General features: G+C 51.4%; 2 protein-coding genes across 2 annotated transcripts; one reads left to right on the top strand and one right to left on the bottom strand.

Moving 5' to 3' along the window:
* The first annotated feature begins 1023 nt into the window (after positions 1-1023).
* LOC131209445 (actin-histidine N-methyltransferase) lies at positions 1024-12870 on the top strand. Its single transcript, XM_058202517.1, has 3 exons — positions 1024-1752; positions 11504-11788; positions 11885-12870. The coding sequence occupies exons 1-3, from the start codon at positions 1052-1054 to the stop codon at positions 12375-12377; spliced, it is 1479 nt and encodes a 492-aa protein (XP_058058500.1). The 5' UTR covers positions 1024-1051; the 3' UTR covers positions 12378-12870.
* LOC131209446 (uncharacterized) lies at positions 3163-6236 on the bottom strand. The gene is made up of 3 exons (XM_058202518.1): positions 5236-6236; positions 3782-5184; positions 3163-3280 (listed from the first exon to the last, which is right to left on the bottom strand). The coding sequence occupies exons 1-2, from the start codon at positions 6219-6221 to the stop codon at positions 3855-3857; spliced, it is 2316 nt and encodes a 771-aa protein (XP_058058501.1). The 5' UTR covers positions 6222-6236; the 3' UTR covers positions 3163-3280; positions 3782-3854.
* Positions 12871-19251: the final 6381 nt, after the last annotated feature.

Raw genomic sequence — 19251 nt, 5'->3', positions numbered from 1 at the left:
TTCCTTCGTTAAACATCAATAAAACACACGGCGTTTACACTTTGTCTTGAACTTCATACATTTATGAAAAATATTATTTACCATAGAACGTTGAGTTTGCTACTAAAGTGGCAAAAGCGCTGTGTTAGGACTACAGAAATACTTTATTAAAATACGCTCCTACATTACCGGCGCATGCCCATCGCTAAACCGGTACCGGTTCCAGCATTGTGAATAGTCTGTCAAAGTTGCTCCGGCCCACAACAAAAACACCGGACTTGCTTTGCGTACTCGATTCATTTCCGGCATTTCGGTTGAAATACTGTCGAAAAAGTGGTTCGCGTCGTAGCGCCGGTTCCTAGATACGTTCACGAACCGGTTTCGCGGTCAGTTTGCACCGTGCCGGCCACGAGCCGTGATTTGTGTGGTATTCCGTCGAAGTGCCGGTAATTTACGCGTTGTTTACGTAAATACCCGTCAGCTTTCCGAATACCCCAAATACTCCTCTGTGCTGCAGGCTAACCGCGGTTGATTGGTTCAAAATTACGATATCACCTCTCGTCGGGTGTGCAGTGCTGCGAGGCGTACGCAATTGTCGCACGTTTCGGAATTTGTGCAACGTCGGTGTCGTGTTTCCTAACTCTTCCCGTCTAGCCACGAAGACCGGTAAACGAAGAACGGTAAACGGAGAACGGGAACCAAGGCGGAACCGCTTTCCGCCTCACGGAGCAGCAGCAATCGCAGTAACCGAGGCACGCGATTTATTTTTTGAATCTATTTTTGTCCATCCATCGCACACTCTAGCACTCTGGCTTGTTCGGTTCTGGGAGTGGCAGGTTTTTTCCCTATCGCGGCCTGTCCCACATTCTCACGCGCACCCGAAAAAAAAATCAGTTCGTGTGGCGTCGTGCGTAAGTGATAAATATCCTCTGGGAGAGGAAACTTTCAAAAATACATAAATCAGTGTGACAAGCTATATAACGGCGTGAGGCAGTGCTGGGAACGACACCGGCGCTTACAGGGTTTATACGGCGCGGCACGAGACCAGCGGAAAATAGAACTCGCCGTTACTATGAGCAGTAGAAAAGCGCTGCCGATGGGCAAACAGTCGGAGCTGAACGATCTCGTAGACCAGCTCGTGCCGCTCGGATTCAAAGATGCAAACACGCTCACGGAGCAGCTGGCGCAGCACCGAGAAATGTACGCCGCGCTGGAACGCATTCGACGGCTCGAGTCGGAACTGAAGCTACGCACGACCAACGGACGACCCCGGGCGGATAATGTCGATCGATTCGTCCAGTGGGCCACGGCTAACGGGTGTTTCTGTGGCAAGATACGCATCGTGGACCATCCGATCTACGGTGGCCTCGGGCTGGAATCGACGGGGCCGATTGGTGCCGGAGAAAGTGTGATCGAAGTTCCGCGGACACTCTTTTTCTACGTCAACAACGAGCAACCCTACCAGCAGGTACTCGAGCTGATGCCCGGTGCGATGATGAAGGAACAGGGCAACATTATACTGGCCCTCGCGCTCATCATGGAAAGGTTTCGGAAGGACAGCTTCTGGAAGCCGTACCTGGACATGCTACCGGAACGGTACACTACGCCGCTCTACTACACGCCGGAGGATATGATTGAACTGCGCGAAACGGCAGCCCTCGAGTCGGCGCTGAAGCTGTGCAAAAACATTGCCCGGCAGTACGGGTTCATCAAAAAGTTTGTACAGGACAAGGTGGACGCCCTGAAATTCAACTTTACGTACGATATCTTTCGGTGAGTTGATAAAATTAAGCATCTTATGGCTTCAAAAATCGAAAATCAAGCATTCGGCCGTGCAAAGGAGAACTAGATTATCCACCAAAGTAAGATGAATGAATTGGGTTTCCTTTTTAAGCTCCTTTCAATAGAGCAAGTGAGGCAAACAGTTGAAACTTACCGTGACCATTTTCCGTTTCGATGAAAAAAACATGGCAGCCCATCCACAAATGGCTAAATCATACTTTATTGTGTTTCTGAGTTTGCTACTCTCACCATCTCATCAGTTGCTTACCTTATCTTATCGAGAATCGTAGTGCACGTTTGCACCTATGTCACCGCGCCTACTTTGGGGCTTACGATACGTATTTTGTATGGATCACTATTGGCGGCGTTAACGCGCTATGATTACCGGTTTTTAATGTTTATAAATTAAACTACTTCCCTAATTAGTACACGCCGGTTGTGACAGGTTTCTAGCCAGATTGGCGTTTGAAAAGTGTTGTTACAGTTATTAGTTATTCTCGCATCGAACATTGTAATATTGCACATTGGTTTGTATATCTTACAAGATTAACGTGACGTTAGCTCTTCTACCTGCTACTCTTTCACTATCTCTCTCTCCCTCCTTCACTTCACCACTGGAACGTCTCGGTGCAGAACTTTTGGCGCTTGTAATTCTCGTGTGGCTATGCCCGGTCAGGGAGGCAAACTTTCTCATCCATCAAACGTCAGCACCCTGCCAACCAGCGGCCTGTAACCCTGCCTCCGCTGGATTGATTTGAAAAGGATCATCCCACTCCGCTCTCTAAATCCCTCGTTCCGGTTGTAATCAATTTGCGGTCAATTTTGCACTCCTACGGCGTCGAAAGGGCCATGCTGACGTTTCTCTTCGGGCTGTGTACGGTGCAGTCAATAATTAAACCACCAATTCGCCAGCATTGCTAGCTAGACGCGGAGGTACCGGGCCGGATGCCCGGGGGCCGATGGTGGTAAAGGCTGCTGTAAAAGTTTTGCCGGTCCAGGCGTGACTGCATGAGAGGGTTCCGACTCGTTGCACTCTCGACAAACGCTCTCGAGAACCTCTGCGTGAAGCTCGAGAGAAAGCCTTTCTTTCGCCTGCTACATGATGGGGCTGCTGCTGCTACTCTGTGGCTTTCAGCTCCGGATTGTTCCGGACCAGTGGTTACTCGCCTTCGGTATCTTCGTTTCAGCTGCAGCATCTTCGCCCTGGCAATCGCCTAAACCGTCGTCGTCGTCGTCCAACGAAACGCATGTAACACCACCATTCCGAAACATAAAACTTTTGTCTGCGCATTCGCTGGGCTTTCCTTGGGAGAGGACCCCATTGGCTGGCATGTTGTTTGCACCTTCGTTATCATACATAGCCCTTCATTAGCACATCATCTTACCCTTTTCCTTGGCCCCGCACACACCAATCCACACATACACACACACATGTGGCCACTTCCTTCGGTGTTCGAGATCAGAGATGAGGTTCCAGGAGTTGCGACGCTCGGGATCCTTCGGGTTAGATAAGGCCAATCTGCATAGACGAAACCATAAGAATGGAGTGCATGTTAGGGGGTAGGAAAATGGAACGGAACCAAGAAACACCCACACACACACTCGAGGCGCTACTGTCGATACGAGCTTAATATTAACTTTCGAAATCCTCTTCCCGAAAGATTGCGGTAATTAAATTGCATCTTTTGCCAAAACTGGCTGCCAAAATTAGCACCCTCACCAGGCGCTGAAGGCTGAATCTCGAGTGGCTGAGAAGTTTCGCAATGTTAGGAGTTTAGAATTTTGGTAAATTTGCCCACATACCACACTTCAACGGAGATTGCCAAAACCATCATCGAAAAGACGGGATCGGTGCGATATCGATTCGAATTTGCTACTTTTCTCTCGCAATGCCAACTCCAACGCTATGTACGAAAATAACAATGGTTTTGTGTGGTTCCAACGTTTTCTTATCAAAACTTTGATAAAACTAAAACTGTAAGAGAACGTTGCATTACTTTTAATTTACAAGTTCAATTACCTTGGATAAGAAAGGATCGTCACCATAACCGGATAAGATCGCCGTTCGGATCGCCTGGACCCTCGGTTGATCTCTACTGGAATGGTTTGCGGTCCCAAAGGTAGTCCTGCACATCTAGCGAGTTGTTCGAATCCATCGTATCAGTCGGTCTTCCACTATCTGACTGGCCGCCCGTCATCAGGGCGCGGTGCGTCGTGTAGATGACCTGCTGTTCCGTCCCGATGCTGCTGACGTTCGATCGGCCGGATGCGGAACTCTTGCGCCCGTCCGTCGTCGCACTGTGGATGATCGGCAGCCGACCCTTGGCCATGTTGAAATTTTCCGTGTAGTTCAGTTTGCTGCGTCGCCGCTGGCGCAACCTGCAGACGACGTAGATGCTGATGAAGATGGCCAACGACACACCGACGATGGCGGAACTGGCCACGATGGCCGATCGCACACCGGCCGGCATCGAGGTGCTCTCGATCATTACCGAGCCACCGGGGTGGTGCTGGTGCTGAAAGCCGTGCCCCGACAGCTCCAGGTCCAGCAGATCGCTGTCTCCCGCGACCATCTGTTCCTCGCTTTGTTCTCTCGGCCGCTCGTACGGACCGGTGGCGGCGGATATTCTCGAAGGCACGAGCAGCCTATCCTTCGATCCGCCTTTCGCTAAAAAATGACCATCACTGCTGCGGTGGTTGGCCGGATACACCGAGGGCCCCTCGGCGACTGCCGCCGGGTGCCGTCTGTTCCACTGGCGACCCGCGTGCAGTGCCCGTGCTTCCTTGTACCCGTCATCCGCCGACGGCCGGATGTTGATGATGGACGTGAAGTAGCTGAAACCCTGCGAATCGAGCTTGATGTCATCCGGCCGGATGCTGCGCAGGTTGCCGATGTTGAAGCGCGGAAAGTGCTCGAACGCCGTCACGATGTCGATCTTGTCGTCGATCGGTTTCACCTTCCCATTTGCGATCTCGGCCAGGTGCAGTTGGCTCGAGCCCCGACGGCGGTGCTCCAGCAACTGCTCCAAGGTCATGTTGCGCTGCGATAGGACCTTCGCTAGCCGAGACCCGATCCTTCGGTCTTCCATCAACTCGAGCAGCTCCCGCCGATCGTCCGAGCTGGCGACCGGCGACAGGTCGTTAAACAGCGATGGATTGCTCTCCGTGACGTCACGGTAAAAGTCCTCCAAACTGTCCGTGAACGAGCGTTGCGTGTGCTCGCTAATGCGACCGATCAATTCCGCGACTGCCTGTTCCGCATCCTCATCATCCTGACCGACGGGCGAGGAAGCCGAAGACGGTGCCGACGGAGGGTCCGCGAACGAGGTAAACTTTTCGATAATATTCAATTCCGGTTCGTCGTCGTTTAAGCGCTGCTGACGCCGTGATTGACTGGTAGAGGTAGAGCTATTCTTGCTGCTGCTGCTGCTGCTGCTTGGTCTGACGCCATCACTACCACCACCGGGAGTTAGCTCTTGGGCGCCGCTGTCATCAGTTAACTCAACGTCAGACAGATTGAAACGGTCGGGCTCTTCCTCCGTTACCTTCGGCACCGGCGGGGCCGTCGATGGGTGCTCCACTCCTGCTGCCGTTGCGGCCACAGCATTCGGAAGCCGTGGTTTGATGGCGATTCTCGGCTTCAGCTTTGGCACTCGCAACAGATGGTGACGCTCGGGACCCACCATCGCTTCCGCTTCCGGAAGCGACGAGCTCGACTCGACCGGACGTGGTCTTGCCACGAGCTCGTCCGCCATCGGCGCCTGTTCGGTGGAGGCCATCACCAGGGACTGTTGTTTCTGCTGCAGTTGCTCCCGATGACGTTCGACAAGACTGGCCGATGGTGTCCATCGCTCGCGCGCCGTCGATGTGGCCAACAGGAACGATGATATCGTTGGGCTCCCGTTGATGGCGGCACTGGGCGGCGGCGGTGATGTAACGGTTTCCGGGAAACGTCCAGGTGCCACCGGATCGGTGCGAATGTGCGTGTTGCTCAGATCGGGTCGTATACGCGAGGCGACACCCTTGATCGGACGCATCCGCTGTTCCGGTGCATCTTTCACCACCGGCAGCACCGGGTTGAGGGCAAGCTGCTTTATTTCTACCGTGGGAAAAATGGCTACTCCCGTATCATCATCCGATGCCGCCCGGCTTGGGACAACATCGTCAACGGAGTTGTTTGTGTCGTCCTCCGGCTGAGGTACAAGCTGTGGATGTTTACCTCTCGTCGGTGGCGTTTCGGACGTTCCGGGCCCGGATGGTAGGTGGTTCTCGTCCTGCTCTGCAGTATCAGCCACAGTGACGGCTGGAGCCACTGGTGAACGCCCAGTGACAAACTCTTCGCTCACCCGGAATCGGACGCTCGCTAGCGTCGGTGACACTGTGGTCGTATCATCGTCCGACAGGCGCACCGTCGTGGTCGTCACGTCGAGCGGACTCTGGGTGAGGGCGGCCAATGCCATCTGCTTGCCCTTGATGAGATCCTGCAGGGAAATGTTGCGCTGCTGCAGTATCTCGCTCAGACTCAGGCTGCCGTCCGATTGCTTGAGCAACGCCTTCAGCTCGGTGGTCGGTGCCGGTGACAATCGTGGGCCAACCGCTTCGTTCGAGCTTTCGCCCGACGTTTCCTCGTTGCGCCGGGAGTACGGCTTTCGGTAGGCTTTATGACCGCCTCCGGTGGCGGCACTTGGCGACGACGCCGACGGCTGTTGTTCCGGATGGCGCATGGCGGGAACTTTTCGTGCCCTATTTGAATCAATAGGGGCAAAATTCCCACTCGTCGCCGTGGGTGGCACCGCCCGGCGTTGGTACATGGCCGCCGTGCCCCCTCCGGCATCCGTGTACGGGTTGTCCATCCAGTCGTTTGGTCGCCCCAGCAACCGATGATGGTGTGCCGGCGGTTGGTTATCCGACGGTCGGCCTCCTAACTTACCTTCGGAAGGTTTCCTCTGCGGACCGATGCCTTCCCAACGTGAAGCCGCTGCCCCCGCGTACGGAAGACGCTTGCGGTCGGACATTCTTCCGCCTCCCGGTGGCGGCGGATCGCTGGGACCCGCGATCGGTTCAAACTCTTCCATCGGTTTACCATCACCCAGCGACCAGTAGTCCTCCTGTAGTGGACGTCGCTTGCGCTTCCGGCCTAGGCGACGACGCCGACGGCCATCCGTAGCAACCCCCTCCATGGTGGGCAGCGCTGCCGCCGACGGTACCGACGTCGGATCGTTCCGGCTGCCGCCGGCCAGTGGCTGCAATGCGCTGGCGGTCGAATCGTCGGTCAGCTGTGTCGTCAACGACAATGCCTGTGGGGGGGTACGGAAGCATCGGATAGCAAATTAGACAAACCTCGCAGTGGGCAGAAAGTCAGCTGTCGGTATTTGGGCACAGAAAACTTCATTAATTTGACATTTCTCGGAATTCTCTCTCTATCTCACTCTGTCTCACTCAGCTCAGCATCGTCCAATTTCGAGAGCAGAGGAATTGCATTTCCCGTTTTGCGTAGTTTAATCCATTTAAAGAGTCCAATCGTGGCACTTCCAATTGGGGCTGGCTGTCACAGGCGTCCAACTCTAATGGCCGCCGGAAGGCTTCACACGCTAATGCACCAGTCGGAGTGAATGGATGGAATATTGCAAAAATCGATCCGATATCGATCCCCGGTCGTCGTCGGTTAAGCTGCAACGAATGTGAAACAGGTTGCCGGAGCACGACATTGCAACGCACTCTCAACCGAAGTCCACGGCGATGGGTTTGGGTTTACTTTAATATTCCGACCGCGCTGACCTGAGCGGAAGGTAAAGACTTCCTCCACGCGTCGGACAAGAGCAAAATCGATTTGTAATTGGCAAAGTGTTACGGTACGGCATTAGCACATAATAAGCTTTACCGGCCATCGGACCGTTTGAGTCAAGCTTCACTTGAAGAGACCGCGACAATAATCGATTCGATTGACCGAACGGGAGTGTTTGGATGGGATGAATCAATTTTAAATAGGAATAAATTATTTATGCTTAAATATGGTTTGAAAAATTGCCAAAAAGGAATCGAAACTCCAAACGAACGAAAACCATTCAAAGACCAGATGTAACTTTGGTTCGTGTTTGCCCAAATTCACTTATTGCTCATTTGATCCTCTTTTTTTCTTCTATTTTGAGCCACCACAAACCAAGCGAAGAAGGAAAAAACACGAAAAAGCAATTAAGACATCGTACTGGAAAAACCTACACAACGGGGCCGTTCCAACGCACACCCGCCACACGCCACCCAAAAACCGTTTGAACCCATGTTTCCCGGGACATGGTCCGGGAAATGCCGTTTGCAGCAGTTCCCACACAGAGGCTGGCTTTCCATCCTTCATCCTTCCGGTAGTTGTAGCAGCAACAGCAGCTCCAGCTCGAGCTTGTCAATCAGCAAAACTTTTCCAGCCATTTCAGGTCAAATTCAGGTCCAGGTAGCGAGAGTAAAGCCCTCTCCATTTTGCTGACTGGCCGGGGCCCTCTCTCGAGTGGCCCAATAAATTATGATGATTTCTGGGGCAAGGTTTGTTTTCGGCTTCCGTTTTTGCGCCACATACCACGCATGGTGCGGATTGAAGAACTCAACATCACACGTGCGCCATGATTAGGGCACGTTTTGTTGCAAAAAGAGCCCTTCCTGTGTCCGCACTCCCAGCAAAACTGGGCTCGTTTAAAGCGAAAATTTGTCAAGATGCGAGCGAATTTTGTTTGCAAAACGGCCCAGTACCCCGGAAAATTAGGCCTAGCAGCAGCTGTTGCGTTGCCAGCGCCGGGTCGTAAAGCTCGCTGGGCTCGCTTGGAGTAGCAGCCCCAATCCATATGGATCGTAGACGTAGATCACCCTCATAAAGTGCAGCCATGCGTTTTGCTAAATCATGACCATCCGGAGGCGGGCAAATATTGATTGCCGGCAGCAGCGCTTCATCAACCTTCTTCGGGGCGCTTTCGGTGGCGTCGTATGTCGAAAGAAGTCGAAAGATAAGCAATTTACCGAAGCGAACCCCTTTTTCGACGCACCAAGACACTGTTAATCCCTGCCTCATTTTCATGGTCTTCTGCCTTCTGTGTCGCCTCTTGATTTAATCGTCCCAAGGGCCAACCTCGCAACGCGTGTGTGTCCCCCCCCGCGCGAGGTGACGACGCTACGGAACATCGGTCAAGCGTGGAGAAGAGTTTAGGAAAAAGGGTGCACGGCTTCGTTTGTATGTGCGGGCGTGTGTGCTGGGCCAGGATTATGATGAGTGGTTCCTTTTTCAGCGGTCCGCTCTGCACGACGACGACGACGACAAGGAACGCTGGAAAGCATTTTTATTTGTTCCCAGTGTTTGTTGTATCACCAGCGGCCCCCTTTTTCCGACGACGATGATGGCCCCGACGAAGGATGGTTAGAATTTTCCATCAATTTGCCAGGGCGTAGGGCAGCAAACGGTCAACGGGAGGTCCGAGAACAACAAAACAAGAGAAAGCCACTCATATGACGCGTTGTGAAGTATGCGAAAGCGTATTCGGGAAACGTGAAATTTAACAAAATATTTATGTTTAGAATTATTTATCGTTCCCCCTTTTTTACGGACCGCCAGGCCAACGGGTAGCGATCGTTTGTTTATGTATGGCATTTTCCCGACACGTCCTTTTTACTTTGCGCAGCGTTAGGTGAAGTGGAATTTTCGTTCAGGCTCTGCGTGATATATTGAAAATTCCCGAAAAGAATCCGATGGAGACGCCTGGTTTGTTACCAATGTTTCCCATTTTCACAGCGGCCTTCCTTATGTTTGCAGGAGACGACAAGCAAAGCAAGGGAACGATCCGTGTTCGGTGTAGTTTTGTGATAATCTCTTCAAATCTCTCGGTCCATGTTTGTTACCGACGGGGTTGCAACACACATCAAAGACATTTGGTTAATACCGAGAACTCATTCGAAAGCTTACGGCGATAATCGTTCCAATTTAATCTGCTTACATTACGAGACTGCAGGACTGGACCGGTCGTCGTCGTCTGATTGTTGAAAGCAGCCAGCAACTGTGAAGCTACTGGCAGCTTCTGCCTTATAATTAAAGCTTCGGCGGTCAGTGGTTTATGAGCAGCTGCAAAGATACGTTCCCAGCTGAATGCACCACGCTGCTGTCTTGCTGTTGGCAGGTTCACTTCATATTGTGTGATCCTTTTTTGGGGAGAGACCACAAATATGCCTTCGAATGCTGTCGGAATCAGTTGCAAAGTTTGCGGCAAGATTCAGCCCTGGCACCGATTGCAACTGCACAGCCCATCTGCATCCCAAAGCAGAGAGACCGGCAAACGTGTCGTTCTCAAGTCATTCATTTCCACAGCGATGTGGTACCCAGTGGGGTGTTATCGTAGACAATGCCCCGGCACCATCACCGGCTCCGTAAAGCCGATCGGTTATAAATTGTCTAGCAAACAGAGAGCAACAGAGTTGGCCCTCAGCTGGGGCAGTTTGTCGGAATTCTAAAGATTACTAATAAGGACATGAGTTACTGCTCCGGACTACGTGGCACGTGGCACTATGCCAGCAGTGTTTCGAATGCGAGTGTTGGCCGATAGAACGACCTTCTTCACGCCTGTTGTCCGGTGTTCATGTTTGCAAACAGTTTTATTCGTTTGCACGCGCCGGTCACTCATCGGACATCGGAGCTACGGTAGCACCATTCCGGTCCTCTGGCTTCTGGCCTACCACCGGGTGGTCAGGTTAATGCATTTGCCGAGTGCAAATGTGCCAGGATGTCGTGTTGTGTCCAGTGTCATCTCGAAACGTTGACTGCATTGTGACTCCCCATCGCCCGGTCGGCCAAGCAGACAGTACAACGGGAAAGGTATTTATAGCTAGCATTATTGCCCTAAAGGGGCAAGATGGTCGTCCGTGCCGGATTGCCACTGGCTATAGGAACACGTGCGATGCATCGATCGTAACGCAAGGAGGGGATTTTGCGAGTAGAACCCCAAAAAAAATTGGACCGCCTCCGGGTCTTTCAGTCCCCAAAGTTCCGTTAAGCTGCAGTTTTAAAGTTCGGTGGTCTTATCTCTCACTTCTATTTCCGGAGAAAGGGATAAAACAAGAATCTTCAAAGGAGACAGTCCGACTGGCCACCGCCGCCGGTCCAGCGAAGGAAAGTTTGCACCGGTTGGTTCGGAAGCGGTAACCATTGCTGGTGCAATTTTCCACGAAAAACTTTTCCATCCTTTTTACGGTTTTCACGGTCCGAAAAATTGATTTCACCGATTTGGCGCGTCTTTTGCACACCCTGGTACGGAGCGGTTATTGAAGTGGTCTTAATTTTATTGTACAGAAGAAGTTTACTTTATTTGCTCAATAAATACTTGACGGCCAAACAGCGGGTGAACTTATTCAGTTCAAACGGAGCCACAAACAATGTAGATTTATTTCAAAAACATTGCATAACGCTGAAAAGTGAGATCTCGTTGGTAATCCTTACACTCAGGTCCTTGCGCGATTTTGAAAATCTGAATCTATGGGCGTTTCGATTAGAATCGTGGGTAAAGGAAGCCCCTACAAAACAGCAAAACCATATTCCAGTTTTCTTTGCGTATCAGGCAAGTGAATCCTGTAGGTTTCAGCCCTCCGTGGGACAGTCTGAAAGGCGAGACTGATTATTCCGTTTAGCGAAATGTAGTTTCAGTGAATGTAGTTTACCAAACTATTTTCTCTTCCATTTGCAATGGACGACGCCATCCGCGGACCGGTGTGCGCGCAGCTGGGCCGTTTCGACCGTCATGACCCGCCAGAACAAGGTGCCCGTCAACCTGTCGACGTTCGACGAGCTGGACTTTACGCTCGCCCTGATTCCGCTGTGGGACATGGCAAACCACGTTACGCCGGACGCTGCCGACAAACGGGCCGCCCTGGTAACTGACACGGCGTACTGCTCCAAGCTGGAGAAGCTGGAAAGCATCCTGCAAGCGGACTGCCCCAAGTCCGGTGAGCCGATTTTCATCAACTACGGCAAGCGAACCGATGCGGAGTTTCTCGTGCACAATGGGTAAGTCCTTCGGTCGGGAGTGCATTTCAAAGACCCCCGGCGACCGTCCAAAACACAGCCCGCCGCTCACGCTCTTTCTCGCTCCTTTTTGGGTAGGTTTTCGTTTGCAAAAAATCCCAACACCCGGATCGTCAAACTGTTTGCGCTCAACCGGGCCGACACGCTGTACCGCAAGCGTGCCCAACTGCTGGAGCTGCTCGGGGTGCCGACGGTGGGCAAGATGGAGTTCGGTGCCGGGGAACTATCACCCCAGCTGTACGCACTGTCCCGGGTGAGCGTCTTGGGCGAGGATGAGCTCGACTATTACATTGACTCAGCCGAACCGGCCAGGCGGGAAGAATTGTGCTGTCCGCGCTTCGAGCCACCGGCCGGATGTCCTATCGAGTCCGCCGAAGACCTCACCCGGCGACAGGGCCAGTGGTTGGCGAGTGCAATGGAAACCATTCTACGCCGCTACCCGACAACGATCGCGCAGGACGAGGCGCTACTGCAGGAAAACAGTCACCACCGGATACATCATCTGCGCCGGTTGCTGATTGAATTTCGGCTCCACGAGAAGCGACTGCTTAATGCCTTCATCGACGGCTGAAACGGTGGGGCCCAACAGTGATAGCTACCACCGATAACACCAAATAGTAGCGGCGCTCCAAATGCACTCGGACGGCCACACAGAGTTGAGGTGACGCTTTGAGTGAGATTTTGTGAAGTGAAATCCCAAATTCCAAAAACTTTTTTTTGCTACTGCTACTGCTGTTGCTGGTTGACGAACTTTAAAGACTTTGCTGTCTCGAGATGGCATCATTTTTTTCCATTTGCCCAAGTCAGGAAGGATTAGTGAGGCGCGCTCAGTTGATCTCTTCGGTCGTGACTCTATCCACTAGCACCGCATTATTAGCACTTTCCACAGCCCTCGATACTAAGTACTGTAGTTTGTTACGCACACTAAACACTGCTTTTGCGTTCCCCTTTCTACTAATCTACTAATTCCGGGCTGACTGTACGTGCTCAATCCGCGCCAGTCCGACACACGAGTTGTATCACGAAACCAAATAAGAAAACGGAAAAAACCCGCGTTTCTTTCAATAAACACTATTTATGCTGATAAACGAACGGAACCAAAATCGATTCAGTTCGGTTCGGTGGCCTTCTTTTTTTCTTCTGTCTTTCGACCCCGTGGGTTACATCCGCCGCGGCACCATCAACGCAGCGCCGTCGACACACAATTGTATCACAATTTAATTTATCCAACACCGAATTCCGGCGCCACCGTGGGCTGTTTTAAAATCAATTTAAATTAATTTTAGTATCGCCCCCAATGGGCGTTAATTAAATTGAATTGACGCGGTGCGAAAAGTGCACACACCGCATGTTTTATCTGCCGTTCCGTTGATTCCCCGGCGATGGCCAGTCTGTCTGGTTCCATTTTTTTTTGTCCGCCTGTCCGCTCGAATGATGTCCGATGAATGCGGGCGGGCAACAACTGCGGCCAGCGCGAGAGATTGATGTTAACATGTTACAGCAACAATGAATTTATTTACGCCTTTCCGTTCCCTACAGCACTATCGTCACGTTGCAGACGGTGGAAAATGCCGGGCTGACAACCGCCCCGTGGCCACGGGAATGGAAAGGAGGGAACGTGTCGCCTAAAATGGAAGCGAAAATCCAGCCCCGGACGCTGATTGTTGGGACTTTTATTTTCACAATCGATACGCTGACACCGAATGGGTGACATTTGAACTTTGGCATTAGTTAGTTAGCGGTCCCCGGTCGGCGGGTGGACACACTCCGAGGCGGCATCCAGTGTTGTGACTGTAGATCCAGCACACAAAAAAAATCAAAATTGTGTAAAACGAAACTGTGTCCTTCGCGACGCTATAATTCAAACCTAACAGCTACCGGTTACGCGGGCACCAGTGACAGAAATCCTGGTTCCACGTTTAAGCCAAGATCGATATAGAAATTGAATTGCACTTGCAACAACCGGAACACGGATCACACCACACTAGCGGCAGCTCGGCAAAAACCACTACAAGGAGCAGCTTATCGACAGGAAACTTGAAAGCGTAACGGCGTCCCGGCGCGACAGGTAACAGCGAGAACCGTTAAAACGAAGCGCATAACCACAATCGGTGACGATTCGCCATTCTAATCCGCGCGGTGCAACCGCTCCGGCCGCCGATTCTCCCAGACACCCGACCCAACCGACCCGACACGGTTCCAGGACTCGGGAGTGAAAACATACAATGCTCGGTGCGGTAAGCCAACGCATTGTCCACACACAAAAATGGCGAGAACGGTCGGTCGGTCGGTTGGTCGGCCAGTTGGTTGGCAACATGGTTGCGCGAGGCGAGTCCCAAATCGATTTGTGCACCGGCTGATTTATGCATGTTTTTCCGCCAAACTGGGCGCCAACGAGACCGGGTTGACAGTGGCAGCACCGGGTTCCCCGCCGATAGCGAGAATTTGTAACGAACGGGTCACCCCCATTTTGAAGTGCGCGTTTCACCCGAATGCGGTCGCTCCTCGGTGGTGGTAGGTGGATTGGGCCCCCCGGTGGATTTCGCCCTTTATCCTTGCGGATCACGGCGTCACACTGGGCGAACGGGGTTGTTGCTAAAGAGGACTTTAGTTAAACCATCAACCGCCAACCAGTGGTCGGTAACTGAAATGCGGCTAACCGATCGGAACGCATAGAAGTGTTTTCGGATGTGTTTTTTTTTGCAATTAAAAATTTATGCTATATGCTTAATGGAGGTCCCGTTATTATGACGCTTTACGGATGAGCTTGCGGTGCTGGTGCCAAAGGCGTAGGGTTCCATTTTTCCACTTTTCTTTACAATTTTCATGATTTTCATTCATCTTTTAACTACCACCATGGATTGCTTTAAAAGAATTAGTTGTTTTTAATAACTAGTTTCCACAATATATTTTTGAATTACAGTCACGGTTACAATGAATTATGTAATTATGGCAATATGTTTCTGCTAAATTATTCATTGTCTTTTCCATGAACAACGGTACGAACCAAGCCTTAGCTAGCACGTTTGATGCCACTGTTTATGCCAACATAACACAACATATTTTGAAATATTAATCGCCCAATAATTGCTTAGTTAGCCTACCAGGATACTGGTCGAGTGTCGATCACCACCACCATTTTGTTTTGACCACAAATGCAATGCAATTGTGCAATTATTGTGTTGTTTCGTTTGATAAGTTTACCCAGGAAGGACGCCCGAAACCCCAACACGTAGCGCTAATTAAACAACTGTTGCGTACGTTGGTCCGGTCACCGTGACACGTTCGATAGCATCGATTTCGAGCCACCGGACAAACCGGGCGCCTCGAAAATAGTGCCACGTCGATACCATGATAGTGTTTAGATAAATAAAATGTTCGAAATCGACACATTGCGCGCCGGTGTTTTATGCGTTCGAGGGCGCAACGATCACAGCAAGCGATATCACAGGTTTCGACTAGCTGAAAGGTCACCCCGTCGTTGGGCATCGCGCTCCGTTAGTGGTGGCCGGAAACTGCTGCCGTGTGACCCTCTGGTGAGGTCAGGAAAATCCATCCCCCGGCTGAGCGGCTGAAAATTGGTGCAAATTAGATTTTCTTAGCCACCACCGTACCGTTTTCGGTCGGTCACATTGAGCTAGGAGCAAAATGTGCCAAACACTCGCTCGTTCCGGGCTCACCGCACGGCCTACTAACGCATCGCCCCCACCCCGGGAAGGATGTTTTAATTTCCGAGCAACGGACTATCCAAACGTAGTCACCTACGTCCCGGATCGAAAGGTGCATTTAATTTGCGTTCCGATTAATCCGTGCTCTCGGCCGCTTCGTGAGATGCATAAAAATCCAGCCCCAAAAACACCTAACAACCGGTGGCCCGGTGCGTTGCTTCAGCCGGAACGCCAGCGATGTTGAAATTGGATTAAAAGCGCCAAACGATTGCCTGTGACGGATCGGACGGGGGATCTGACGAAACAGCATCCGACGAAACTCGCAGGCGCACCGAACGACCCCCGGCGATGGGTGATTGGATTTACTGTGGAAATGTAATTTTTCACCGACCGGCGAGAACGCGCATAGCCCCGGAAAAATTCCTTTGCCAGGTTTATCATACCTTCGCATCCCGCAACAGTTTAGTGCTCTCTTTTTCACCCCCCCAGATTTTCCCGAAAAACAACAGCCGCAAGCGAACGGACACTTCGGCTCGTTCGTTCATCAAACTTCAGCACCTCGTCGCTGGAGTGGAGTGAAAATTTAGAACTCAAGCACCCAGGCAGTTAGGGAGATGGTTTTTGATACGAACGCCAACCCAGCGGCCGCCCGAAGTCGAGCGTCCCAACAAAAGGGATGCCGCTTTTTTGGCCCATCCCAAACCGGAAGCACACTACCTCTCCAGGGTTCATATTTTCAGCATCGTAATCACCAACTAGTTGGGGCCCCCGTTTTGTTGTGGGCTTTGACTTTGGCTCATAAAGTGGAGAAGATGAAAAAAGGGGGCCACTACATAACCCGAAGCCCGGTTGGGCGGCACCGCTGGGCCGGTTGGTGGGGGTCGGGTGTAAATTGCGTTTTTCGCTCGTTAGAACCACCAATTTGATTAACAGTTATTACTGTCTCCGCCAGCTGTGCAAACAACACACGGTGCACTCACTCGCTCTGGCATCAGGCCATGTTGTCCATGTTTGAACCGCACGGACGAGCCGAGTCTGAGGGCCCACAACAGCGCGCACACAGCATTGGGCCGGATAACTCCCGTGCATCCTGTGCATCCCCCTCGGTTGGGTTGGATGCTCTTTCCCAGTGCGCACCTGAGAACATCCACGGCCACAGCCACCGCTACAAACAATGGGCCCCGGTTTGGCAATTAAACTGTGCAAGCAAATTGTTTGGAAAATTCAAACACTTTATGCGTCAACTGTGCCAATCAGCCCTTAGCATCTTTCTGGGAGCATTTCTTCGGTGTTTTGGTACTTCGATATCCTTTTGCTTATTTTTTTTGTTTATTTTAATGTTAATTATTGTTATTTATTATTAACTATTTTAGGAACCCAGAATTCATGTTTGCATCTGTTGATGGTCGAGAAAAGTTTTGGTGGTGTTTTAAATTTGAAAGTTGCATCTTTAACCATGTCTCGTTTTATTTTATTATTTACACCAATCTTTTACACTCTCAATTACTTTGCTTGTCTACTCTGTTGGTGTTTCAGTTTTTATTTCAGCGTTGGGCTAACATCTACCGAAAGTGTGCACTGCACTGTGAACCGTGTGACGCAGTTGATGTACCATCCTCCGTCTGCCAATGGGGATTCCGGTCGCATCCGCGGCTACCAGCATCCGGTGGTTGCTATCTATTGTTTTGGCAGTCCGCTTTTTTACTGCCTAGTGGCGTAGGGCTACCATTTGTTATGGCTCTGTGTCACTTTTTGTGCCTCACTAGCGAGACTTTTGATATAGTTGTTCCGTGTCCGCTGTTCCTGTCTCATTTTACGTGTTAAATTGGGTTTTGTTCATCCCACTTTTATTGTGCTCGTGCTCGTGTTTTGTGTCCAATTTAACCAGGCGTCTTGTTTCCCCCACTTTTTCCGTCTGTCCAATTTTATGTTTCCCTTTTTTTTTGTCGTGTATTATTGCCCCATAAAACTGCACATAATCATACATACGAATGTAGGGCCTTTATGACTGAATTATGTTCACACTTTGCGGAACAGGTTGCGAACGGTGGCCGGTCTTCTGCCTGCTGTCTGTACGACCCGCCGAAGTGGCCAGAAGAGCATTCGATAACTAGCGCATCTAGAGGGTTTGATTGATTGATTGTGAAACGCTGATTGTGGTTTGTCGTGCGTCAACAGGGTCTCCCGGGCCTCGAAAGCCTGATTATATTCACCACCACCGCAGACATGTTAATTGAAGTCCGTCAGATTCGCCAGACGCGCAGTTCCGGTGGGCTCGCGCGATAATAGCGGATGTTGTTTAAACCACACAAAATCAACACACGATAGTGCCTCAACCCCTTCAAGTATTTTCTTTGCAGTGATAAAAAAATGAACCCAAAAATGAATCGGACGTTCGATGGTTCTGAAGAGCACCCAGGTTCTGTGCGATGAGCTTTTCTGGTAAATATTATCTCAACAATGCACAACAACCAACTGGAAACCAGAGCCAGCGTAACGTGGTGCCAGGACTCAGCCGAACGCTGAAACAAACGGCGAATCCCCATCAGGGGATTGGTAACATATTCGAAAACCCTTCCCGGTAAGGAGCGGTAATTGAAAAGGAAAAGTCTTTCGACGATGCGCCTCGGGGGCTTTCGAAATGGGTTCGATTCGGTTCCATCTTTTTAATCGCCCTGTGGGTCCTGTGCTCTGAACGGCGATGACGGGGATAGCGGCGGGCCAGCATCGAACCGGTTCATTGAAGCGTGGGAGATCGGATCGCAAACCTCGTGCCTCGGCCCATCCGGCCGGTTCGGTTTGGAAAGAGAAATCTTTTTCTTTCGCTTTCATGTCGCCCGGGACTAGTTTTCACTCCGCGCTCGTTCTGTCGCCGGTCGGCGATCGGTGAGATATATAATAATGCAACGAGAGTGGTGGGGAGCAAATAAGAAACGAGCGAACCGTGCTCGAAGCCAGGTGGTGCAGGACCGGCCACCGGATGAAAAGCGCGCGCGCCCGGTGAAAATCGACTGCAGCGGAAAAGCTCGCGCTCGCGGGGGACGGGTGACGGGACGGGCGGAGGCGGCCGGCGCCACATGATGCATGATGCATGCGGCATGTTGCATGCCACGCTGAATGCACCGCATGCGACTCAGCATGCATGACGGACTGCGAAAAGCGAACCAATGCCGCCGCCCCGTGTGCGGTAGAAAACGGCCCTTCGACGGGTGAAAATCTGAAGCTGATCGATCGAACAGCATCAACTATCGCCCGTCGCCACCCCGTTTTTTGTGTGTCCCCCGTCGCTGGTGATGTGTGCCCCACAAAAAGGGGAGCGCGCTGGGTGGCGCTCTGCGGAAGGGGTTGAAAAATCTTGGCCCCGGCTCCGACCGGAGGTTTGTTTCAACGATGAGGCGTGACCGGCTGGCTTCACACGACACGACGCGGAGCTTGTTTCCAGGAGTGCATTTATGCTTCAACATCAGCTTCAAGATGGGGGGGGCTCCCGGCACTGTGTTTGTTTGCAATATTTTCTTTTTCCATCTCAGTGATTTATAGATCCGCCCGGGGACCAACATGTTGTTGTGGCGTCGAAGTCAAATAGTTACTTTACTGACTTTGGTCGCCTTTTGTGTTGCCGCCCCTGATCGGGGTCTCGTGAACATATTGAGCTGTACTGGTTCCTCTTTAAAAAAAAGTTTCGGTTTTCGAATACTCGTAAAGATTGTTCCATCCGACCCCGGTTTCCTGGTTTTAATATTTAATGTTTCAATCGATAATTAACTGAAAGTACTC

Source organism: Anopheles bellator, chromosome 2 (genome assembly GCF_943735745.2).
Source record: "Anopheles bellator chromosome 2, idAnoBellAS_SP24_06.2, whole genome shotgun sequence".
Lineage (NCBI taxonomy): Eukaryota > Metazoa > Arthropoda > Insecta > Diptera > Culicidae > Anopheles > Anopheles bellator.
Note: the sequence above shows the minus strand (reverse complement) of the source record. Positions and strands in the feature narration are given on the sequence as shown.

What these genes read in the sequence shown, in the direction of transcription:
- LOC131209445 (XM_058202517.1), top strand. Translation starts at nt 1,052, where the DNA reads ATGAGCAGTAGAAAAGCGCTGCCGATGGGCAAACAGTCGGAGCTGAAC. An exon ending in TTTACGTACGATATCTTTCG is followed by an intron (nt 1,753 to 11,503) that starts GTGAGTTGATAA and finishes GTGTGCGCGCAG; the next exon opens with CTGGGCCGTTTCGACCGTCA. An exon ending in GAGTTTCTCGTGCACAATGG is followed by an intron (nt 11,789 to 11,884) that starts GTAAGTCCTTCG and finishes CTTTTTGGGTAG; the next exon opens with GTTTTCGTTTGCAAAAAATC.
- LOC131209446 (XM_058202518.1), bottom strand. Translation starts at nt 6,221, where the DNA reads ATGGCATTGGCCGCCCTCACCCAGAGTCCGCTCGACGTGACGACCACG. An exon ending in GATGACAGCGGCGCCCAAGA is followed by an intron (nt 5,185 to 5,235) that starts GCTAACTCCCGG and finishes CAGCAGCAGCAG; the next exon opens with CAGCAGCAAGAATAGCTCTA.